This window comes from Hakea prostrata, chromosome 1 (assembly GCF_041222555.1).
Source record: "Hakea prostrata isolate BN-2017 chromosome 1, UWA_Hpros_2, whole genome shotgun sequence".
Taxonomy (NCBI): Eukaryota; Viridiplantae; Streptophyta; class Magnoliopsida; order Proteales; family Proteaceae; genus Hakea; species Hakea prostrata.
The window spans coordinates 22,090,213-22,115,297 of record NC_142600.1 but is presented as its reverse complement, the minus strand read 5'-3'; the positions used below and the strand labels follow the sequence as shown (position 1 = coordinate 22,115,297).

Sequence of the window (25,085 nt, the reverse complement as noted above, 5' to 3'; positions counted from 1 at the left end):
TAGGGGTGGCATTGAAAATTTTCCATTATATTTTAAGTGAGCTCTATTCAGAATTTGATTATGTGAAGGATACATAAACTATAAGGTTGTGAATATTCATTTTTTGTCAGCCTCTCGTCTTTATAACTCCTCTTCCATGAATTTGGTTTCTAAATAAATTTGCTTATTCCTCAATAAAAAAAATCATTTTTGTTTCAAAGAAAGAAAATATTCATATTTTTAGAAAATTCAATATTTTTATTCAGTAGAGTTCTTAAATTCGAACAATGAATAAGCAATACACAGTGTAACTTAAGAGTGAGATCGAAATTTGTAGTCGAAATGAATTCTTGATTCCTTTTTCCAAAAAAAAAAAAAGGAAAAATTACTTGATTAGCTACTTTTAAGTTTTTATTTACAAAATAACCACTCAATATTTCATTTAACAAAACTATCTAAAACTAAGTTTGAGTTTACAAAACTAATGAAAATACTAATTACATTGAAGAGAGAAAATCACTATTTTGTCCAAAAGGAGAAAATCACTAATTTTCACTTCTTTATACATTTCTATCCCATATTGGTATGGTTAATTTTAAGGATAAAAATATTCAAATGAATTAAAAAAACTAATTTGATTAGTTCGGTTAACCCAAACTCATTTTTAACTAGTTTTATTAAATTAAAAATTAAGTGGCTACTTTTATTAAAAAAAAAAATCTACAATTAGTTAATCACTGTAATTTTTTTCGAAAAAATATCAATCATCCAAAACAAACGATTGCGATTTTGTCTCGACATAGGCTGCGCTATGCTTTGCAACACGAAAGTAATTTCACTTCAATAATTCAAATGAAACATTAATTTGTGGTTAGTTGGATGATGAATAAGGTCGGGTCTTGCTTGGGTCCTATGCATTTAAAGTCTAGATCAACAAGCCACACGCTATGGACCGTTAGAATCAAATTTTGGTTAAAGTTTTATCTCGATCATTGAAATTCAATGCTCCAGATTTAATAATTTAGACCTTACGGTTTGAAACCTCGGTTTAACGTTAATGCGCACCCAAACAATTTGGTAGACCATCAGATGAGCGGTACAAACGACAAGCGGAAGTTTTTCAGATGATTAATAATTTGAAGAAAGGCAGGATACTGGAAATCTCCAAACCGCGTTAACGTTAATTCCTTTTCGGCTAAGGAATTCTCGTTACTCATTTGATGCTTTAAAATGTGGGCTTGCTTTCTATTTCTTTAAATCATTCAAAGTTGAGGGAAACGGAAATTGGAACTTCGACGGAGGTGAAGAATTTTTTTCATTTTAATTTTCATAATTTATGTGGATTTTGATGCTTGATTTGCTTTGAGAAACTATATATTATATTTTAGAGTTTCTGGGTATCATTAGATCCCCTTATAATCAGTAAGTGCTGTTTTGTTCTCTTTCGAATAAAATTCTGGTTTACGAAAAGATAAAGATAATTGTTGCTGAGGATTTTATATTTTCACTGAAATTGAGTTTTTTGGATGGTTTGATTTTCCTTCGTAAAGGCAGAAAGAACTGAAAATGGGGCAACAGCAATCCAGAGAAGAGTTGCTATATCAGCAAGTGAGTTATGGAAACGTAGAAGGAATCAGATCTCTTTGCCGAGAAGGAGTAGGCCTCGAGGTATCAATTAATTGTAGTTGGTATTTCTGGGCACGCAAAAATTATTTGTAGCTCTGTGCATATTTACCATTTCTCACTCCCCATTCCTGCTTACAGTGGATAGATAAGGAAGGAAAAACTCCCTTGATAGTGGCGTGCATGAATCCTGAGCTCTTTCATGTTGCAGAAACTCTTATAGAGCTGGGTGCCAACGTCAATGCTTACCGTCCGGGTAATAATCTCCCTTCCTTTTGATGCATTAGATTCTCATTCCATGTCTTCTCCAATAGTTTACGTTTATCCTACAATACTTCTCTTTTTCATGCTATTAAATGCAACAAGCGTAAGCGTTCTTTGACCCCCTAACTTCATGTCATGCTACTAAATTCACCAAGAATTCCAATTCTTGAATCCCTATCGTCTTGCTACTTAGCCCACCGTTAATTTCAATTCTCAAACCCCCACCTTCAGGCTATTAAACCCACTTAGATTTCCTCTCGAAACAAGTCCAGAACATAATAAGAGGAAGAAGGCTTATCCATGCTTCAAAAAACGGGTATGTAATTATGTATGTTATCCGTCATGAACACCATGCGTGGATGGCATCATGAGTCTGAAAAGAGAAAACAGTGGTGCTAAGTGCTATCACTGGACACAGCTCTTAAGACTAAAATGCTTTCTGATGCAAACTGGGTTGATGCGAATTTTCTCCAACGTAAAGCAGCCCCATACGCTCCTCTGGTAGTTGTTGCAGTTGCTTACCGGACCTTTGTCAGGAAAGTTTAAAATTCTGATCATGCTAAAAGTTTAGAAATGAAGTTGACAAAATGTGATCAGCAAGACCATGACTTATAATCAATAATATCAAGAAAGCCGAGTGTCTGCAAGCCAAAACCTGCATACACACTTAAAAGAATGTTTACAGAGAAAGATGCAGAGATGGATATAACTAGGACCTCCAGAAGACTGGACTCTCTCCTTCATTTATAGATGGACAATACCCCCAGATGTGTTTGTGTCAATGGACACCAATCAAGGGTATGTGGAGGAGATTCTGAATAATCAGTGATGAGACCCCCCCTTGTATGTAATAATGTATCTCTTCATCACCTATGTTGGGTCATGTCTCTCCTTACTGCAGTTTTACAGATGTGCCTGGGAGTCAATATTGTTCTTGAGTCCAACGTGACAGCACACCTTGATGAAAAATTCTTGAGTTTTATGTTTGCTTTTTGATGAATATGCTTATATTCCCCCCCCCCCCTTTTTGGGTTTATTATATGTTGGTTTTCTCATTTTGGGCCATTAATAGCATGATTATATTTTACTGCTTTGATATGTTTTCTATATTATCATTAATGCACACCTAGCCAGGAGTCCTGTCACCTAAGGGCCCCTCCAAGCCTTGGTTCACCTAGTCGTTTTGATAACTATCCTATGTACCCATTCGTAGAGACACATGCTTGTGTATGGAGACTTTTCTCTTTGACAAAAACCTTTGAATGGACATGTCTGTGGAGAATCTATAAATACAAGGGTAGTGCTGGCGAGAAATAAGCAAAGAGGAGAACCCCCCACCCACCGGGTGTCCCATCACACACATGGCACCTGCCTTGCAGCCTGCCTCTCTATGCCATCGCTAGGCTTGGGACTTATGAATGTGTCTCTGAAAATGAACCTCTGAATTTCACAGCCTAAATGTAGAGGAGACTTCCTGTTATGGGTGCTTACCCATGTAGTTCCCAGTCCAACATGTAAGCTGCTTTCCGTTCTCTCCCATATCCAATATGGGACTAAAGTTTCCCCTGCTTTGCCTTTTCTAGAAGGAAAACATCGGGATGGTCGCAGGGTCAATTCTTGTAGGAGACGAAAATCAAGGAAGACCAAAAAGAGAGGTATTCTGAATCTTCTTTTATTATTAATTATTAAATTCATTTAAAACCGACAATTCTATTTTAGTATTTAAATTTCAAGTAATCATACTTAATAATTACTGCATAAGCAAACAAATGTGGGCTAAAGCCATCCCCCTCCCCACCCTCTCTGAGAGGGTTATTCTCAGACTCAGAGGAAAAGATAATTCTTGGAGAAACAGAAAATTCCTTTCCAGTTTGAACTATCTTTCCTTCTAACATTTTATTTTTATTTTTTAATTAATCCCTGTAAATGGGGTCCATAAAAAGGAGTCCTACTTCTTATTGGATCCAACATCATACTGAAATGGAGCCTGCAGATGGCATCCTATTGTATATTGTGACTGCAACCAGTATTTTTCTGAACTCTTTCTCAATCAATTGGTTTTCCCTTCATTTCTTCAATTAACAGAAAATTGTTTTCAAGTTCAAAATATCTTTCAAAGCTATTTTTTGTGATCATTTCCAAATTTCAAATTCTCGTCTCGTCTCATCTCTGGTTGAGACACCGACATATCGAAATTTTGGCTAAAATTGCATGGTACACCATTTTACCATGTTTTGGCTGAATGTCTCAGTGGGTATTAGGTGGTTTTGGGTCTGATTTTTGGTGTCCAGCTCAATTTGAAGCCAAGAAACACAATAGCAATGCTATTTTTTACTAAAATGTAACACAAAGTGGTCTTCTGGATTTGCACAAGCCATTTATATGCGGGTGAAACTAGATTATGTATTTTTACAAATGTAAACATGGATATACAATAGAACATTGAAACTTTCATTAAAATGCAACAACAAATACAAGTATAAATATAAGAACAACTAGAATTGAGTAAGTTATGACCATGGTTTGAAAACTCACTACTCAATTACAATGAACAAACTAAACTCCACAGGTAACTATGAATCATAGTTCGTAAGTCATAACGTAAGTTATGCAAATGATAACATAAGTTACATGAATCAGTGACAATGAAATGTAGGCTAATAAAACATGCTATTTGGGCCTGGCTCGATTCCATTGTATGTCAATCGGATTTAATGAGATTCATGACAATGAAATGTAGGCTAATAAAACATGCTATTTGGGCCTGGCTCGATTCCATTGTATGTCAATCGGATTTAATGAGATTCATGACAATGAAATGTAGGCTAATAAAACATGCTATTTGGGCCTGGCTCGATTCCATTGTATGTCAATCGGATTTAATGCTCACTCTATGCCACATATGCATCCTATGGCATAGAAGATGAGAAGTACCAAATATAATCGAACAACACCTTCATCAAGACACTGAAGGTAACCAATCCTAGGATATGGGTCATCATACTGTGAAGTCTACGATGTACTACTACTTATTGATCTACCACCATATTTATCATTAGCATCAATATACTGCTGCTCGGATAGAGTACGGGCATATATATGTTGGCTTGTGTACGAGGACATGGACAGGGTAGGAGAAACATCTCATCAATGAACGGAGACCTCGTACCGTCATATTGACTCAGACTTTGATTGAGTAGAGGAGCCATAACCAACATTAGAAGATGGAGTAGGTATCCCCATCCCAACAATCAGGCCATATGTACTTAAATATGACCCACTTTGCTCTGAGCCCCTCTGAGATGAGCTCTTGCCAATAGTCTCAATACTTATGTCATTGATTGAGCCCAAATAATCTCTCAATGCCTGCGTCCATCTGTCCTAGTGGGTGGAGCAGGCTGCGAGGCCCTCTCGAGTAACCCCTAGCATGGTGGGAGATCTTATGAGATATCTCGGTTTTTTCATAAACTGAGACAAGATCAAGGGCGAGATTTGTGAAATGGGATATCTCGCCATATCTTGCCATATCTCGCCATATCTCGTTATATCTCGCCATATCTCGTTATATCTCGCCATATCTCGCCCCAAATCTCGCCATATCTCGCTGGAACTCTCAATTTTTGCCCCATTTTTTGTGGATTTCAGCCAAAGTTTCACTTGCAACTACTCTTAGCACATCTACAACATCAAAGGAAGCTCAATCATCCTCTACTTGTTTTATGAACTTATGCGTTAATGACTTATATAGAACTTCTAATGGTTGTATACTTTTATCATTCTATTCTAGAAAGTCAAGATTGTAATACTCATATGAATGTTATTTTGATGACATTTAAGTTATTTGATGTATTTGATACACTTGATTTTCATTTATATGCCTTAATGGTTTTATATTACATGTTATATAACTTTGCATTCTCTAATCCTACAGCATTAATAGTTTTATATTACATGTTATATGACCTTGCATTCTCTAATCCTACAACATTTCGGTTTCACACTATGGGTAGACTTAGAAATCATACTTAGGGCTGTTTTCTCACAAATCCAAGGCCACTAGTGTGTTCAAAAGGCCTTAAATAGGCTAAATACCAAGTTTTAGCCCAACTGAGACCCTAAAGCCCACCGAGATGGGCTACCGAGTTGATGCTCAAAAAATGACATATCTTGACTGAGATCTTGCCGAGATGGTTGAGATCTCGCTCTCGAGCGAGATCTCTTACCATGACCCTAGTCCTATTGGATGAGGAGGGCTTGCTCTTATAGTGAGGTATGCCACCATGGTTTGTGTCTTGGGTGGCATGTGTAAACTATGTCACCCCAGTGAATTTGATGGTGCTTGATGACTCTAGCACTGTCATTGCATAATGCTCTCAAAATCCACCACTACCATCACCTCCATCGATGCCTGCAGCATTGCTAGTCTTAGCTCCAATACAGGGTTGTTAAAGCATCCGCCAAGGTGCACCTAGGCAGCTGCCTTGCTTGGTGTCGCCTTGGTTTTTGCTCTCTATCACTTAGCATCACCTTGACAACCATGCTCCAGTAGTAGCAAACTCTCCATTATCGTACAGATGGGGCAAAATGAACCCCTTCATAGAAGAGTCCTCTATATTAGGACCTTTATCATTGGGCTCATGAACTTCGCTACGTGCCTTATCTATCTTCATACGTTATAGATGAAATGGTAGCTTGTGCCTATCGACCACGCTGAGTGTTAGGTCCTCTCCATTGAAACCAATCCTCAAATGAAAACATCGATCTCAGCCCAGTTTTCTTGCCCTCAGTACTCCTCAAAGTAATGTAATTTGTCACAAATTTGGGGATTCTGAGTCTCTCTAGGTCTACATTGCATTTCTCCCTCAATATGTTTAGGGTGTAGCTGTGATTGTAGATCAAGTTTGTGACCTGCCTTGCCCTCTTAACTACACATTGCACAATCTTGATCTTCCCAATGTTCTTCACCATGAGATCAATGCAATAGGCAACACACTGTGTCCAATACAGGCTGTATTCGTGTTAGTCATCATCAGTTACCTAGCCTTCTTGAAGTTGCTACCATTATCTAGTAACAATTTGCATATCATTCTTCATGCCAACCTCTTCCACCACATCTTTAAGAGCCTGTAGATATACATGTGATTCTTTACTTCTTTTGATGCTTCCACTATCTCAAGAAGACTGTTTGTCCATCATAATATACCATAAAGTTGATGATGGATTTTCTTCTGATCCATCCATCACACATTATGGTTACCCTATAAGTCTCCCACAAGGGCCTCATTCTTGCAATGTAGTCATCAAGCTTTGTCCTTTGCTGTGGTAGATACAAATTCATTATCTCTTAAGGGGTGGGGCCATGTTAACTTAGGCCAGCCTCTGCAATAATGTCAATCATGGTGGGGTCTTGTGTAGTATTAGCTGGGATGGCGTTAAAGAGCATGCACTTCGCAAGAGATTCCTCAACAGGACCCTTCATGTTCTTCCAAACACCTCTGATCTTGGGCTGTTTTGCCCCCTTCTTCCTAAACACCTCTGAGTCCTGCTGTAGAATAGGATCCTCTCGTGTAGACACTGATGATGGTGGAGCTATCTGACTCTGTGATCTCCTAAAAGGACCAACAAACACACCACTGCCCTGGATGGTCTAATTGTTCTAGCTCTAGAGGTACTAGCTCTTACGCTACCTCTGCCCTTCTCCTGCTCTTATACCAATTGTTGAGAATTGAGAAACCTTGGTGCTCAAATAATTGAGTTTCTATTCTTAGAGAAGAATCCTTGGTGTGCAAGTCAGAGTTAGTGGTTGCTTGACGTGCAAGTTCATGAAGTAACTTTGAAGTTATGAAGTTTCCTATTATTTTACTTTCTATTTTCAGATTGGTTTCTATTTTTTGGTTCTTTCATTCTCTAGAGATTTTCTAGGATGTCTAGTCTATCCCTTTTTTGTTACTTAGTTTCTATTTTAGAAGGAGATTACTTATTCTCCAAGTATGTACTTTTGAAGGCTTTATTATAAATAGAGGAAGCCTGCGATTTTGGTGAGCCGGTCCACAATCGTAGGGAGTTGCTGCTCCTTGCTTGTTCTGTTTTCTCTCTTCTTCCACTTCTTTTTTTTTTTCTCCTTGTAATTGTTATGACTCAATTGATTCTAAGTGTGTGATTTCTGACACCAATGATGCCCTGCTTTGTGTCATTGTCTTGCTTAAGTCCCGAGCCATTGTAGCTACATCTACATCAATTATGGAATCGTCATCATTCCCAACTCCAAATGGGGGCCTCACTCCCTCCTCCAGTGCAATCTTGACACTCTCTTTATCACCCTTTGATAAGATCCCTCAAATCCACTATGAAATTCAATGTCAAATAGATGAATTGCCCAAGAACTTGTGGCTTTAATGTCGCCAGTGACCCCTACATTGAATGGTTTCCTCAGCCAGAGGCTGCCCTAACACACACATGCCCGATGCCCTCTCCTCCCGATTCCCCCTATTTATGATCCCCTCAATCGCCCCTAACCCCCTCGGTTACTCCTTCATGTGGCTATCTCCAAGGGTCCTATCATTCTCCCCCCCTTAAATTTCACCTTGTCCTCACGGTGAAGGAAAATTAGCAGTTTGGTCTTCGCATGTTTGGTACACAACCAAGCCAATTCTGTGACCAATAAGCCCTTAACTATTTGGAAAAGAGGTAAGCATAGCAAAGACCAACTTGTGAATCAAACTAGGAAGTGAATGGTTGTCTCCTTTGCATCCTTTCTGTTCAAGGATTTCTTCCCATAGGGCCTGGTTTTATGTGGTGGTTTATTAGCTAATCTTGTAATAGAAAACTTTAATGGTAATGATCGATCAATGAAATTAGTTTCCTCATAATGATGTGAAATGGCGAAGGCTCTTGCTTGAAATTGTTCATCTTTAGCAGGATAGGCAATGGGCAGAGGGAACCTCTTCCCAAGTTGAGTGGACGTTGTTCATCAAACCCATTTTCAGTCGATTGAGCAGGAATCTCCCCAATGTCAAGTTTAACTCGAATAATAGAAAAACTTGTATTTGAAGGACGAATCGCTAGTCAGGAAGGGGAAAGAAGACATTGTCTCAAAATTGAGTGGCCTTACCGCCATTTGAATCCCTGATTGAAAACATTGATTGTCGAAGAGGGAGCAAGATCCAAAGATCAAGAAATAGTCATTATTGCTTGTCTTGGGGAAGTCCACGTTGCAATAGGGATCCTGCGGTTGCCTTCGGCAGAGAGAAACCACTCAGCGGCCATTTAAATCACTGAAAGCACCTCTGCCAACTCTTGCGGCCTTTGGTTCATAGCGGTGCTCACTGCGGGGGGAAAAAAAGAAGAGAATGGAATAGTGGGTTTCCTAAATGCCCCTGTGCATTAGGTTTTAAATATGAGCCTATCGGTTTCTGAGGCTTACTGATAGGACTCTAGCTACTCAGTCCTGAATCCTACCCAGAGCCTCTCTAACAGCATGCAAAGTCTAATATCTTAACACAGAAAACAGCAAGTATAGTAACCTGAATTTGCTCTGTTCATTCATGTTACTGATCATCAAGGATACAAAATAACTAACACTTGATGAGATTACTTCTTGGAAATGAAATACAGCAAGTACTGTGATCTCTACTTCTATTTCGATTCAATGACCTTCTTACATAACCATTTCCCCAACCAGAGAGGTACTCCCCTCCCCAGCTAGCCCCCCGGCTGCTCCCTTCCTTCTTCCTCCTCTTTCTCTGCCCCACCTTTCCTTCTTTGATACCTCTCAGAATCCTAACAAACTCCATAACCAATTCTTCCACTCTCAACCAATCACATGATGCCAACTGGATGCACCCCTGTGCTCCTCTGTCTGTAGCAGATTAGGACAGCAAGTTAGTGGCTGCTGTCCAATGGAGTGATGCCAGCTGTCTTCTCCTCAGATGTATCCCCTGTAGCAGCTGTAGGTTGCATCATGTAGTCCCTCTTCTTCTTTCTCTTGTACACGTTGGTGATTAGGGTCTTATCACTTACCTGCGTTGTTCCTGTCTTGTGCACTGGGCTGGTCCCAACATTTCTTTTTAGAACCCAAATATCAGATTCTATAAAATCGGCACGAGACATCATTAGGGTTGGAGCTTTAGTTACACCCTTTAAGGCCCACCCAGTTACAAACCCAACTGTTTGGTTCGTCCCCATAATTTTTTTGTCGAACCAAGTAAATCGACTGACCTAGGTTCTTTAGACTAACCATCATCTAGTCCAACGATGTGTTCATCTTCTTCTTTTCTGCTGCAGTGCATACCCTACTGTTCGCCTCCTCTTTCGCTGTTGGATATGGAATAAATGAATGCAGTTTTTCCTCAAATCTCGCTGCGAATCTGGCTGTAAAAAAATTCCTCTCGATTATGGCCACAAGGACACCTGAGATCAAGCCCTCACGATGCCGACGAGTCCTCTGTAGCTATCCCCCTCACCCATGGTGGTTTTTCTAGCAATCTTGCTGCCCAGCTGTTGTTCTTTACGATCCGACTTTGTTTCTCCCACCCTCCACTCCCTTCAGCCTCTTTGTCAGCCTCTTTGTCCTCCTTTGTGAAGAGTTCAAGTGATGCTTGGTCACTGTTGATTCCCCATGTCACACCCCACCCGCCGGTCTCGATTATCTGCCCGACAACCCGTGGGAGTAAACCGTCACAGGATCCACGGTCTTACCCGTCAATAATAATAAACACAAGTATAGACAATCAAGAGCAAGAATAAGTGCAATAATTAATAAAAAGGTTACATGAGTCCAAATACTCCAATAAATATCCAAGAAAGAATCAAAGGAAAGAATCAAGAATCAAATGTAATATCGAGTTTAGCGGAAGCAAAATAAATAAAATAAATAATCCTCTTTCCGGTTTTCTTTTCTAAATCTAAAAATTGGTTTTCTAAATTAGCAAGTAAAGGGGGTCCTCCAATCTTTCTTCATATGATCATCAAAATCCTGGCAATCTGCCTCCGTCAGCCATCAATGGGTGCTATAAGCGCACATCAAGCATCTTCAGGAGACTTCATGCTCTGCAAGTTCATGTACCACTGTCAGTGCCACATCAGCTTCATACGAGAAGGCTCTTTTATACGAATCATCTCCAACTTCTAATGTTGTGCCACCATCTGTACAACTCATATAATATATACAATGAAAGGAATGAGTTCTGACGAACTCAATAAGGAACAGACAATTCTCATATATATGTCAATACAATCCACGAATGCATGTATGAAATGATATGGATGGTATGCAGAAATATGAATGCTACTAAGATCTAACTATGCAAGTCTCTAACAGTTGACATGCTTTAAGTAGGTCTAGTCACTCTGATCCGGTAAGGACTGATTACCTCTGTAGGGATCCTGGGCAAAGGGGTAAGTCCACACCTGGCTCTCAAACCATGGTTGGGGTTTAAGTCAACACTCTCTCACCACGACCATTGGCAATGAGTACTAGCGCATGTCGGGGTTTCTAATCCAATGCAAGTCATAATGGTAACATACTATATGAAGTCCAGATACTTCCCCTATGGCACCAACCAACTCGGTTTAGTATCCTTCGCAACCTAGGAATGAGAATCCTCACGGACTGACTACCGCTATTGGACTTCATTCCATAACCTTATGGTCATCCACATATTGTTGGGGCGGAATGCTCTCATGACTCCTCACAACACCCAGTCCGTTCCTTGGACGTCCATGAGCCCAACCCTAACATATGCAACCCTACCATTTATATGACTAATAGTGGACCAACGTCACATCATTGTCATCACGGGTCATCCGATTTTAATTCCCCTACTGAAAGGGTAGTAGCATGTGTGGTACCTAGCCATGCAACTCTAGACTCTACCTAAGAATGTCATCCAATAGTTATGACAGTGCTAGAGACATCAGCAGGTATGTGTCCTATACCACAGCCTTCTGATATCCCAAGCTAAGATATCCCAATGGAATACTTCATCCATTAGAACCACATACTAACCATCATCAGTATATCACATTCATAACCATTATAGTATAAGTAAAGACAGTGTAAACATCAGTCATATAACAAGATTAGCATATGAAACATGATTACAACAGTATATAGAACAAAAGAACAGTGAAGGAAGACACTGGACTAGCATGTTCAAGCCAATTTATAAAGATAGGATTGTATGTCCTTACCTGTAAATAAGTAGAAGTCCTTTAGAACGCAAACCAATAACAATTATAAGACCTTCAGTAGAAACAAAGGACACCTAGGCATAGGGTTACAAGAATATATAAGAGTCAAGAGTCAAAACAAATCCAAAATCAAACCTACACAGTCACTGGAAACCAGCCGGTTGCTTGTGCCGGTCGCTTAGGTTAAGCGACCTCCACAAGCGACCGCCCTGTTTCAGACAGTTTCCAACTCCGAAAATTAGATTTTTGATCATCCGATTTCAATCCGTTTTGGGATGATCTTATTCCGAATTTCAATCTTAATAGGTTTATAATAAAGGGGTGATAAGAAACCCTAAAATTAACACAGATCTAATACCCAAATCATTCCCCTTGATTAGATCCATCCATTGACAAATGCAGGGATTCGTTTCTGGACAGGATCTCATCAAGAACATTGGAAAGAGAGCTACAACTAATCAAATGGGTAACTAATAACAAAATGGGGATGGGTTCATATCAATTAGAGGTTAAAAAGAAGAGAATTGCAGATGGAGATTCATTACTTTAACTAGAATCACCAAGAATAGATGGAAAAAGGTTTAAGATCACTAACAACACTTCGCCCACCTTCCAGCACATTTCCTTTCCACTGCTGCCTAATCGCCAAAAATAGCAATCCCGAACATAATAATGCGTCAATAGGGCGAGGGATGCTATTTATAATGAACAGGGGGCAAAATAGGGCATTTCCCGCAAGCAGAAAGTGGCGGTCGCTTAAGGCGGTCGCTTGGTTTAATCAACCGCCACTAGCAGCCACCCCCAAGTATATTGCTATACAAGGGTGCTTTGCTCAGGGGGTTGAAACCCAAACACAACCTAACCCAAAACAACACATGGGGGAGGTCTTACCTTCATTCCAGACATCTCCAAACACCACTTGCCTTCTACCAAAGATCCAACTTCCTAGTAAGGCAGATTCTTCAACAAGAGAATCCAGATCCATTGGTTCTGGATATGGATCATGGACTTCTATCTGAACACTCCACAAAATTAATCCGACTTGACATTCAGGTTCTCGGACCTGCAATATGGATTCCGGGTTAGAAAAACGGGGTTTGTTACACCCCAAGTCTAAATTGCTCTGATTTTTTTTTTTGCAACTTCAATCTTCATGGCTTCTTTAGATTTGGGTATTTCATAAACCACGGCGTAACAGGTGCCTTCAACCAGCTCAATTCTTATGTCCCCTATTTATCTTGGCATTATAGCGGCAACCTCATCACCAAACTCTAGTTCCAAAGCTTCTTGGAGCACGGTCAATTGTATTCTGGCCAGTTTCTTTGGTAAATCCAATCTGAAACATCTCCTTCCAAATGTTAGAGTGCCACTTCTAACCATTGCTCCTCCTCAATCTGGTTTTCCAAGCAGAGCAGCAGGATCTCTGCTAACCATCGCTGCCTTCTCCTTCACTTGAAAACGAAAATAGTGCCATATCCACTTCCTGGTATCGTGACTGCTTTGATACCAATTTGATAAGATCCCTCAAATCAATTATGAAATTCAATATCAAACAGAGGAATTACACAAGAACTTCTAGCTTTAATGGTGCTAGTCACCCTTTACACCGAATGGGTTCTCAACCAGAGGCTACCCTAACACACACATCAATTGCCCGATGCCCTCTCCCCCCTATTTATAATCCCCTTAATCACCCTTAACCCCCTCTCTTACTTTTCCACCTGGCTAACTCCTAGGGTCCTATCACCCTTCCTCTTGTTCCCTTGCTTCATATAGTCCTTAACTGCCTTTGCTACATCAATAGGAACTATGTGGTATACTACCACATCTTTAGAAGTGCTAGTTAGATGTTACTTCAGTCTAGCGGTCGCACCTCCCACAAACTTCTCGTGACTGGAGTTGTACTCCTTTTTTTCGATATCCCCATCATTAGGTCTATTGTATTGTTATGCAATGTCATCTTTAGAGTCGCAGGCTGTCCTTGTGAACTCCCCTTCCCTACCTTTGGGAAGTCCCCTGACCCAGCCTCTGTGATGATTGCCTCACACTCCCTGACATTATCATTGTTGTATGCATAAAATGCTGTATAAATCACTGAAGAATATTAAAGTAATTTCTTTGAGACAAAGAAAACAATGTTTTACCTATCTACTATCCCCCCCCCCCCCCCAAAATTTTTTTTTTTAAATTTTTTTCCGGTAATAAAATTGGTTCCCCATAGGTAAACCGACTATCAAACCATATGGGCTGCACTTCAAAAACATACATAAAGCCATTTCATATTTATCTATAATTTTAAAACCATAACACATGTTTTCCCCATTTTCCCTTATGTTTAAGTAATTTTTTATTATTAATACTAATTTTTAAAAACAATATAAGTAATTATGGGATGGAACAATATTTTTACTCCATGCTTCCGTAGATCGGTTCATTGAGTTCAACATATATTTATTGAATCACCATACAAATTGTATATCTCATACATTTTCTTACATTTTGCATGTACAAAATAGATTTTTTATATCAGAAAAATAAAGCATAATACACTTAGTGAAATTTCTTTTGACACCATGAATTCGTACATCGGTCCATGGTGTTCAAATATATTATTTTCATCAACATTGAACTACTTTTGAAGACGCATTTTCAAAACAAAATAGTTTTGGAAAGAATGCTAAAACTTCAATGTGAAGAAAACCCCAAATGTAGTTGAAATTAAGCTCAATCCACCTCCACCTCGCTTTTGCCAGAAAGATTGATAACCCCAAGATTCGAGTAAAGAATGAGTGAAAATGGTAAAGATTTGAAGAAGAAGTGAAGAGGAAAAGAATAGAGGTCAAAACGCAGTATTGTGGTTTGAAATTATAAAGCAACCAAGTACCTTATTTTTCTGAGGCACCGAAATGAATGAAATTTCAACACTGAATTTATTTTGCTGGTATATTTTGTCTCGACCATGTTGAGATGAGAGAAATATCACAAGATTTCACCAATATTTTGCAATTTTTTGAACATTGATTATTTACAAGGGTTCCATAAAAAAAGGGGAATCCTATTTTTTGGTGGGTCTACCTTAAGATGGTATCTTATTGAGTTTTGCCAGTAATCAGTATTTTCATTCTACTGTTTTGTTTAATTTGAAAATTTCTTCTTTCCATGATCAAGTTTATATTATTTACCATCTGTCAATTACATGATTTCTTAAGATCAATGTCTTATCGAACCCTCAGCTATTATCTGGAGCTATTTTTCTACTACAGATAAATATGTTTCATTGATTAGTTGATACCATGTTAAATTCCATTGTTTGGAAAGATTTATGCCGATAACATGAGAATTTGCATTCATTGAACAAATTCTTGAACTCTGGAACTAATTTCCAGTATACAAGAGTGACCCCCCTTCCCCCAAGAAAAATTTGGCCACTGTTTCTTATTCATCTTTTTTTTCCTCATTCTGATTTCGGTGTTCATACCACAGATCTGCTTATTCTCAATCCGTGGTACAAAATTTGAATCTATAAAGTGTGACTGCTGGACACTGTGACCTGATTTACACTATTATTTATTCAGTTTGAAACCTTTTCCTGATGATCAAGTATGAATTGGTCACCCTCTGACTGTTTACTTAATTTTTCAAGAATTTAGTTACTGTGCCCCTGGAAACCGCAAGTCTCCCTCTAAACTTTTTTCTGTTATGTAGGGATGGTTTTATTTCATAGAAATAAGGGATTGCTTGGTCAATCAACGACAACTCAGTTTATCCCAACTACATGAGGTCTGCTACATGGGTGTGATGGGTGGGAAAAAGTGTACAGCTGATGTAGCCTCAAGTGAATGAAGGCAGAAGGCCAAGAAACCATGATCAAATAGATGATCGGCAGGGTAACTTGAAATCGCACAACCTTCGGCCAAGGCTGTTGGGGTTTGTAAGGCTTGTCGAATGGGGGTATTGGTTCTGGCTTCGGGTGTAGGTCTAGGGTTTAAGAAATCTGAATTGAATTGTTCTTAATTTCAGATTTCAGTTTGGTTAGGGTTTGGAGGGGAAAAAAGGAAGGCTGAATGGATTAGAAAGTAATAACAGTGGTATAAGATGGTAGAATGAATGGGATGAATTTGAATGGTCACTTACCAAATGTGGAGGGGCTAGGATGGAGATGGATGGATGGAGTGAAGGCAGACTAGCAGTCTTTTGAAGGATAATTCCTTCAATCCGAAATCCTTGATGCTAACTAGCTTTGGCCACTGCCATGTCAATTTCATTTATAATGATACCTGCTGGGTGGGGATATATAGATATGCTAGCTTCTATAGGAGTTATTTATGAAGACTTAACCACACTGATGTGCATTTCTACTCATATTACAGCATTCATGAGAAGTGTTACCAAATTTCCATATTTTTCCTAATTGGTGGTATCAAATTTTCTTCTTGATTTATTTAGATGGATAAACTTTTGATTCATTATTTTATTCCTTCTTTTTTTAAATAAAACTTTATTTCTATTTTAGTCTTTTTCATCCTATAAATGGTATTATTTGGGGCATGCTAATGTCTGTTGATATTTTTCTTTCCTTCCTGCTAGTCTCGCACCAACAATAAAATTGAGAACATGAATAACTGCTACCTTTTGAATATTATCTTTTCTGTACTTTAGGGTCTCATGGAGGAACTCCTTTACATCATGCGGCGAAAAGAGGCCTTGAACAGACGGTGAAGTTACTTCTGTCCCGTGGAGGTATGCTGTTGATTTAGCATTGGAGATTGGACCTCAGTTCTTGGAGGGATGGGTTTTTTTAGTTGTTGCTCTCTGCTGAAGTGTTCTTACTGAAATAACTATTTTTGATCATTCCAGCAAATGCTTTGGCAATGAATGATGATTGTCAGACCCCACTTGATGTTGCTAGATCAAAGGGATATGGCAAAGTTGTCCGTGTGATTGAGGTATTCTTAAGTTTTGGACCACAGTGCTATTTTTGTGCATGGCTACCAGCAGAGTTCTTGAGGTGTGGGTTTCTTTTGCAGAGCCATATATGTCTTTTCTCTGGATGGATGCGTGAGTTTTATGGACCAGGATTTCTGGAAGCATTAGCTCCTCAGTGGTTATCCAAAAAAATGTTGGTAGCACTCTAAATCAGAACTTTTTTATGCACATATGTTGTATTGTTTGAGCTGTACTGATCTATGATACCCAGACAGCTGAGCATGTTTAATGTACCTGCAAGTTGTGATATGATATTGGCAATACTTGATACTGCATATTTTAGATTCTGAGCTTCATTCCCACTTTCCAATAGTGTACATTGTTTATTTTAGCTTCTGGTAGTTTTCTTAGTTGTTTCTTTAGACATGGTGTGGACATGCTCATGTATTAAACCCTATAAGTAGTTTACTTTGGATAATATTTGGCAACATGTGAATACTAAGCACCTCAAATAAAAACCTTTTTTTTTTTTTTTGGGGGGGAGAGAGACTTCGGTTAAGAAATGAAAATAGGAGCTCTCTATCAGCATTCCAGTGTATCTTTACTACTGTACATGCCCTGTATTGCTCGAAATTACGAGTCATTTCTGTCGTTTTTGTCAGTGCCTGTATCTGGAATTGATGACGTTTATGTTTTGTATTTTTAATGTTCATCAATTCTCTCTCTTAGATGGGTTAATATGCTAACTAATTTTTGTAACGTTTGCAGTTGGGTGGTGGTTATCCCTTGTGGTTCTCGTAATGCTGCAAATCCCATCAAGTTGGAGCTTGCTGCATATTCTAGTCCACTGGTATGGTGAACTATCATCACTTGCCATTTGAAGACATTTAAGATTATGATCTGAATTGTCATTGTAAATTTTGAACACGTGCTCCACCCCCCCCTCTGGGGCATGCCCCCCAGCAATTTATGTATCTGTATTTCAATGAATAACTACCTAGTGGAGAGAGAAGCATGTAAAAGCACTATAAAGGGGGAACAGCTATCAAAATAGACTAAAGGATGCCCCTCAAAACCTCTTCTAGCAAGCTTGTCTGTCAAATGGTTTCTAGTGGGAATATGTGTTCATTGGACCTTCATGAATACAGGAATTAGAGCTCTGAGCATGAAATAAATACATCCAGGAAACCCTCTCATTTGCTGCTGTGGTCCCTATGCCAGAACATGTTTCATGATTCTTTTCTCATGCTTCTCTCCATTTTACTCTTCTCCTCCAACAGTCAAGTGGGTCACTTTGTCCAGCAGACCCATACTTGCAAGTTGCAATCTCTTTTTAGTTTTAAACCCTTCCAAATCATTCCTGCAGGAGATCCAGGCCATTTTTTTTTTCGATCCTTCGATAATTAATTCCAGAAAAAAAGGAGGTAGAAGCAATAAAGGTTTATTCTTTGATTCATCCCTGGAATTGAATACCTCATTCAAGATTTTATTTGATTTGATTTTATTTTTGGATCTAATCAGTAGGAATCAATAGAAAAGGCAAATTCCTTGTGATACACCAGATCAAGCTTGGTTATTGAGAGTAAATAGGTTGGCCATTTCTTGAAATCTCTCAGGATTTAAAATTGTGGTCCCCCCTGTTCCAGTGGTGGAATAGATGAAATAAACCATGTAGTGGATTTTTGTTCAAGAATGCAACCGAGTAGATTCGATACATTTCTTTTATTTTTGTTTTTCTATTGTTTCCAATACGAAAATAAAAGAACGGAGATGGGCATGGATTGATCATGCCATAAAAAATACTAGCTAGATTCATATATTGAGTTTTCATGGTTTAGATACTTGCTCATTCCTTCCAAATCTGGTGGAAATATTGCCCCATCTTTGGATTTGTATTTTGTTTTCTGTTGTTTTTCATATTTTGCTTTTCTTGAATAAACAGGAAGCACAGCCTCGTCTAGTTATTTCACTCTGGAAAGCCAATGTCGAAGAACCAAAGTTTCACCATCAAGATCCTACCTTGGTCATTTTTGACAAGTCAACTAGTAAGCCCCTTGTGCTTCAAACCTCATCTCTCTGGATTTTTCCATGGTACATATGGTGCATGGATGTTTTGAAATTGAATACCGTAGTTGTCACAGCACCTCTCCCAAGGCATTGGAGGAGACCAGGATGCAAAATGAAACCAATAAGGCGACCAAGATGCCTGGAGGTCTAGGCGATGCCTTGACAACCATGCTGAATGCCATGTCAGTCTGCTAAGTTGCCCCACTTATTTAGAAGCATGGTAGCCATATACAGTCTATTACACCTTTAACTGTTTAGTTTTGTTGAGATTTAGGTCTACATGTTTATCAGCTATATATTTTTGCATCTCTTTCACTCCCAATTAGGAGATACTCAGCCTAACTTATTCAGTCATTTAATGATGTTTTGTGCCAAAAAAAAATGTTGTTTTGGTCTTTCTGAATAGGAAAAATGCTAATTTTTGTTGATTGTTGGTGGGGGAGGGAGACCATAACATAATGTTCAAAGGTGTTGTCTGTAGTAGTGTTATGGAACCTACCTGCATATCGTAAAACTTCACACCAGAAAGAAGGTGGTCTAGTTGTGCGATGTAAGGAGTCCAAGATACCAAATACAAAATTTTCCAGTTTGAGGATGTTGAAACCCTCTGGAATGAATGAGAAGAGAGGAGTTTTAAGAAGGAAGCAACAGTGGTTGCTGTGATGTGAACCCAATTTTAGGGTTAGGGTTCTTGGGTGAATTCCCTAAAATTAAGGGTTTGCCCACAATAATCTCTTTGAAACCAGCAAATAATATAGTCAATGGGAAAGGATAGGGAAGTAGGCAGGGTTTTGAGAATGATTTATGGTAAATGTTACTGTAATCTAAGGCTCCAATGGGTGGATTAGATTCCCAAATTTCTAAGGGTAAAGTTATTGATTAATGGGTAGCTGGAATGGGATTCTGGATGGTAAAGGAAAGGGTTGGGATGCTAGTGGATCTCTAAAAAAATTATGGGAGGGTGTTGGAAAGTTTAGGGTTTGAATAATCGTTTGGGAAGTGGTGGGGTGATCAGTTTTTACCTAAAATTAATAGGGAAGGCAAGGGAAGTTTGAGAGTGGGTATGGGAAGGGTTTTAGGTATATCTTTTGGGTGAAACAAATGATAAAGGGAAATTTAGGGCTTTGGTTATGGATTTTGATAAGATCTTGGGCAAATCTCTTAATTCTTTCTTTTCTTTTTTCTTCTGGTTTTCAGATCTGCAGCAAGACTCAGAAAGGGGAAAGGGGTGCCGTAGGGCTTGGGGAGGCGGGGGAGGGCCTAGGTATTGCAGCAATGGTAGGGGAGGGTTTCTTGGCTGCTTCCAAGGTGGGGCAGGAACTTGCGATGGGAGGGAGGGGTTTTCTTGGACTGCAGGAATTTGACAGCAAGGTTCTTTGAGATTCTTGGTGTTTTCTTGATGTTTCTTGGTCTGAAATAGCAAGTAATAGGAGCTGCAGGGTATGGGGAGAAGAGGAAGAAGAAGAGAGAAGGGCTGAGGTTCAGGAGGGTTTCAACTTAATTGTTTGCAGAATCTTGAAGAGAAGGGTTGACTTCTTGCTGGAATCGCAGTGCAGAATTGGCTGACAAATAGGAGAGCTTGATGACCACAAGCTCGAAAGGACCCTGCCACACCTTCTTGGCTTCAATACTTATATAATTTTATTAATCTAGAGTTAAAAGCTTACAATGAAAGAACTAGGCTACTTATAGCCTACACTAACAGACTTATGATCTACTTGCAAATCCTCTATAATTCAGGATCTCCCTCACATTTAATCTCAGCTGCACAATAAAAAAAAATTAAACTAAAATAAAAAACTGATGGAATCTTCTTGAAAATAGATTCCCTAAGACAGACTCTAACAACTAACTCAAATAAGAATTTTAAACAAAACTGGACTCTGAAAATTAAAACTAAAATCTGGAATTAAATTCCAGCAACTAATGAGGGCTGAAATTGACCAAAATACCCTTATTTGAGGGTTTGGCCAGTCCTAGGTGCGCCACCTTGTAGTGGCCTTGGGGCCCACAGCAGGGCTTTGGCCAGTGGGGTGACGCTTGTTCACATCATCCTGTCTACTGATATTTGTCAAACTCCCAATTTTTTTATAACCGGAGGAGGGATTTCATCCCTTCTACTGATATTTGCTGAACCTCCAACTTTTCCAAGGCTCTTCAGGGATATATTCTTCCAGGAAGTTGATTTTCCATTTAGATTCTTTGACAAGACCCTGATTGGTAATTAGCTCAAGGAGCACTAATTTTATTCAAGGTGGCTCTAAGGGGGAGGCCCAGCATCTGGATGAGAAGCTGTCCATTCTACAAGTGGCGATGGCAGCAGGACTATAAAAAAACCATGAATTTTCCGTTCCCAAATACTGACACTTCTACTGAGGTTGATCTTCAAGTCAAACACTTCCTGCCAGCAATTTATTATCCATATTCATCATTTTGCTTCGGCTGCTTCTAATATAACTACATTGTATTCAATTTCATGATGAATGTCTTCTATTTATTTGTTTTTTCTGCTTTTTGAAGTGGGGGTTGATGCACATTGTTGAGTTATGTGGTTGCTGCCTCACATACTGCATGTGTATTTGTGTGACTGTGACTAAATTTTCACATTATTTTTCTATGCCAGAAACACGATTTAAGTTTGCTTCTGCAAATGAGGGTGACAAGCAACAACTACATTTTTTTTATAATGCGTGCAAGGGGATTCGCCAGGTGAGACTTCACAGAAGTTGTATGCTATGGCATCATTTTCTGCCCATCTTTTACCTGTGAAGAGTAACTATCTTTCCTTGCTCATGATTTGTATGCTAAGAGGAAACTTTTGTTCTGCGAAGAGGGAAAAAGAGAAAAGTGGGGGGGGGGGGTCCATTGAAGTTCTGATCATAATTTTTTTTAAAAGAAACCTGTATGTTGATTGAAGTTTCCACTACAAGTCTGAGAAGGTTACTTGACTATCATAAACCTGATGAGAAATTGACTTTTGCTAGACGAAGTAAGACTAGAAGAAGCAATCCAGAACCTCAATTTTTTTTCCCACAGTTATTTTTCGCGTTAGTCTACATTCATCCAGAAATCCCTGGCCTGGTCCTGTGGGGGGTTTTTCCCTGCTTGATAGGCTTACTCAAACTATAGGGAAGCTGATTTGGGTATTCTATTAAGCTCCCAAAATTATAAGAAAGCAGTGAAAATTTGAAGTATGAATTATGCTTTAACTTACAAAAAGTAGACTCAAATTTTGTTGCACTAAGGAACCCTGTTAGCCTTTTGAGGGAGGTTTTTTTTGGGGGTTGTGGGGGTACTCTTCAATCTTGCTCAGAGTTAAAAACTATTGTTTATTTGGAGTACTGAACTACCTATAGTTCTCCTTTTTGATGGTTAGCTGTCTCTAATGGTATTTTATCTCAAATCAATAAAAAGCTAAAATGTTTTGATGTTAAATATACAAGTTGTCAGTTTTTGAATTCTTCAAACATTTTCAGGTACAGTCTCCTGTAATGCCTGGTGCTCCAACTCTTCCTCCCACTGCACCGGCATTGCCTGGTGCTCCAACTCTTCCTCCGACTGTACCAGTATCTACTGCAGAAGATATAGAACTTGCCATGGGAATAAATTATTCTATTCAGTCTGCCATGGAGGAGATGCCACCCATATCTAATACCCATCTGCACTCTGAAGTGGGCAACCCAGATGAGTCTAGTAATTTTAGTGGCTGGGGAAAACTAGGAGCTCCTTCTGAAGCGATTAGCAGTGGATGGCTTGACGTATCTGAAGCTGGTCCGAGTAGCAACCAACCACAGCATATGCATCATGTGAACAATGCAACAACTCAAATGGTTCCTGAAACTACTTCTTTGGATCCATCAGCTCCTCCAATTCCGTATGAGATTGTAGATGATGGCCCCATTCACTATCCATCAATTGACTTGAGTCCTGTTGATGTATCAGTGCCAACTATGGAGGACAGACCTGAAAACAAAGATAATGATCGAGAAGGTAGTGGTGCTTCGTCCTCGTGTGTTATATGTTTGGACGCTCCAGTTGAGGGGGCTTGTATTCCTTGTGGCCACATGGCAGGATGCATGTCTTGTTTGAAAGAAATTGAAGCCAAGAAGTGGGGCTGCCCTGTTTGCCGTACTGGTATAGATAAAGTTATAAGGCTATATGCCGTGTGAGTAGTGATTAGACACATATGCAACTGATGGTGGTTCACAGGTATGAAGAATTCTGGGTTCCTAATCTGACCTTCTGGGGACTCATCATACTTCATTGCGTTTGTAAAGCCCCAGCTGCACACTCAGCAGCTAGGTCATCAATATTTATTGTTATATACCCAATATCTATCCCAAAATCAGATGAAAATAAGGAAAACAGAAGATGAAAGATCAAAAAAGAACCACACACTTGTTTTTCCTGAGGGTGATTTCTCATGTCGCTGAAGTAAAGAACCTTGGTTAGAACTCAGTGATGGAAGCAGGGGATCTTCACTTATCATAGGTAATGTCTGTCAGCTTCGTATATATGGATGAAGGACTTGAAGTTTGCTATGTGTTAAGGCTGGACAAAGGTCAGAGGTTCAAGGGTTAGAGGTTTGGTTGCAGGAATTGAAGTTTGCTATGCTTTAAGCCTGGAGGAACTTTAGGTTATCTGTATTATTATAGTTTGCATCTGTCATGTTTCTAGTTGTTAATGTAATGTGCTTATTTTGGGTGAGAGAATTTATACATACCTCTAGATTGTTGTCATTATATTTTGCGTAAGGTTGTGTTTACAATCCTGAGTGATGAAAATTGTGATTCTTAGATGAATGGTAAATGTGTTAATGTACAAAGTCAGTTTGTTACTCAAATCAGCTTTCATGAGGGCTATACTTAGCTGGATTCTATCTTCACCATTGGTATTCAAGCCCAGTCTCAAAGAATTGGATTATATATTGCTTTGGATGGATTAGTTTTCTTTTGAATGGTGTTATATAGACATAGTTAAAGATATGTATGATGATTCAATGACTAGTATAAAAATGATGAAGGGACAAGGTGATGAATTTTCAATTATAGTTGGATAGCTTTAAATTTATATTTATTTACACTTGTAATGGATGATTTAACAAGAAAACATTTAAGTTGTTTCTTGGTGTATGTTGTTTGCTAATAATATTGTTTTGATAGATGAGACACAAGTAGAGATTAATACCAAGTTAAAATCACGGAGGGCAACTTTGGAATAAAAAAAACTCTAAACTAAGTACACGAAGATGGAATATCTAGCATGCAAATTCGATCGTAATCGGATAGATGATGAGGTGGTGAAACTTGATGAAAAGATAATTTTACAAATGTGATTATTTCAAGTACCTTGGTTTAATTAAAATAAAAAAAATTATATAAAGAATGATAGATGTTGTTTTCCAAATAATAACGATATAGTGGATGAAGTGGAGAGGTGCTTGGTATGATTGATGTATTCTTTTTATGCTCAAATGAAAATTTTGTAAGATGGTTGTACAATCGACTATGATGTATGGTGCTAAGTCTGTTAAGAACCAACTTATTGACAAACTCAATACACTAATGAGGATGCCAAAATGGATGAAGGACAAAATTAGGAATGACAAGGTAAAGAATGATCATGTTATTGGAACAAGTTTGTCTACGGCTACAATAAATGAGAAGCTACAAGAAATTTGAATTGAAGTGTCATAATTAAATTCAACGAAAGTCTTTGAATACTCTTGTACGGAGAAGTGATTTAATCCAGATTGACGAAATTAGAAGAACTAGGACCAGACTTAAAGACAACCATAAGAGAAATTAAGTGGTCATTTCCACCTTATTTCTTTCTAAACGCAATGTCAGGCAACCAATAATGTTCTTTCGTCCTTTGTTGAGTGTCCATACGGTTTTGTTGTTTCCTTTTCTAAATGAAAAACAATTAACTGACTGAATCATACCCTTCATTGGGCATCCAAGACTCATGAGTGGAGATATATGAAAGATCTGAACCTAAAGATGTGGAGCTCACTAAATTGTCAATTACTGCCA

At 38.7% G+C, this 25,085-nt stretch overlaps 1 protein-coding gene across 3 annotated transcripts; it reads left to right on the top strand.

Moving 5' to 3' along the window:
• Positions 1-1,035: 1,035 nt before the first annotated feature.
• LOC149028266 (putative E3 ubiquitin-protein ligase XBAT35) lies at positions 1,036-23,918 on the top strand. Of its 3 annotated transcripts, XM_089135667.1 has the most exons (11): positions 1,036-1,280; positions 1,530-1,647; positions 1,744-1,858; positions 3,450-3,521; positions 16,717-16,797; positions 16,915-17,003; positions 17,085-17,176; positions 17,752-17,833; positions 18,926-19,028; positions 21,674-21,759; positions 22,527-23,918. In XM_089135667.1, the coding sequence occupies exons 2-11, from the start codon at positions 1,546-1,548 to the stop codon at positions 23,217-23,219; spliced, it is 1,515 nt and encodes a 504-aa protein (XP_088991793.1). In that variant the 5' UTR covers positions 1,036-1,280; positions 1,530-1,545; the 3' UTR covers positions 23,220-23,918. The 3 variants fall into 3 exon arrangements, with proteins under 3 accessions (XP_088991793.1, XP_088991804.1, XP_088991799.1); XM_089135678.1 differs by lacking the exon at positions 3,450-3,521 and having other exon boundaries at positions 1,037-1,280; XM_089135673.1 differs by lacking the exon at positions 1,036-1,280 and having other exon boundaries at positions 1,288-1,647.
• The last annotated feature ends 1,167 nt before the right edge of the window (positions 23,919-25,085 follow it).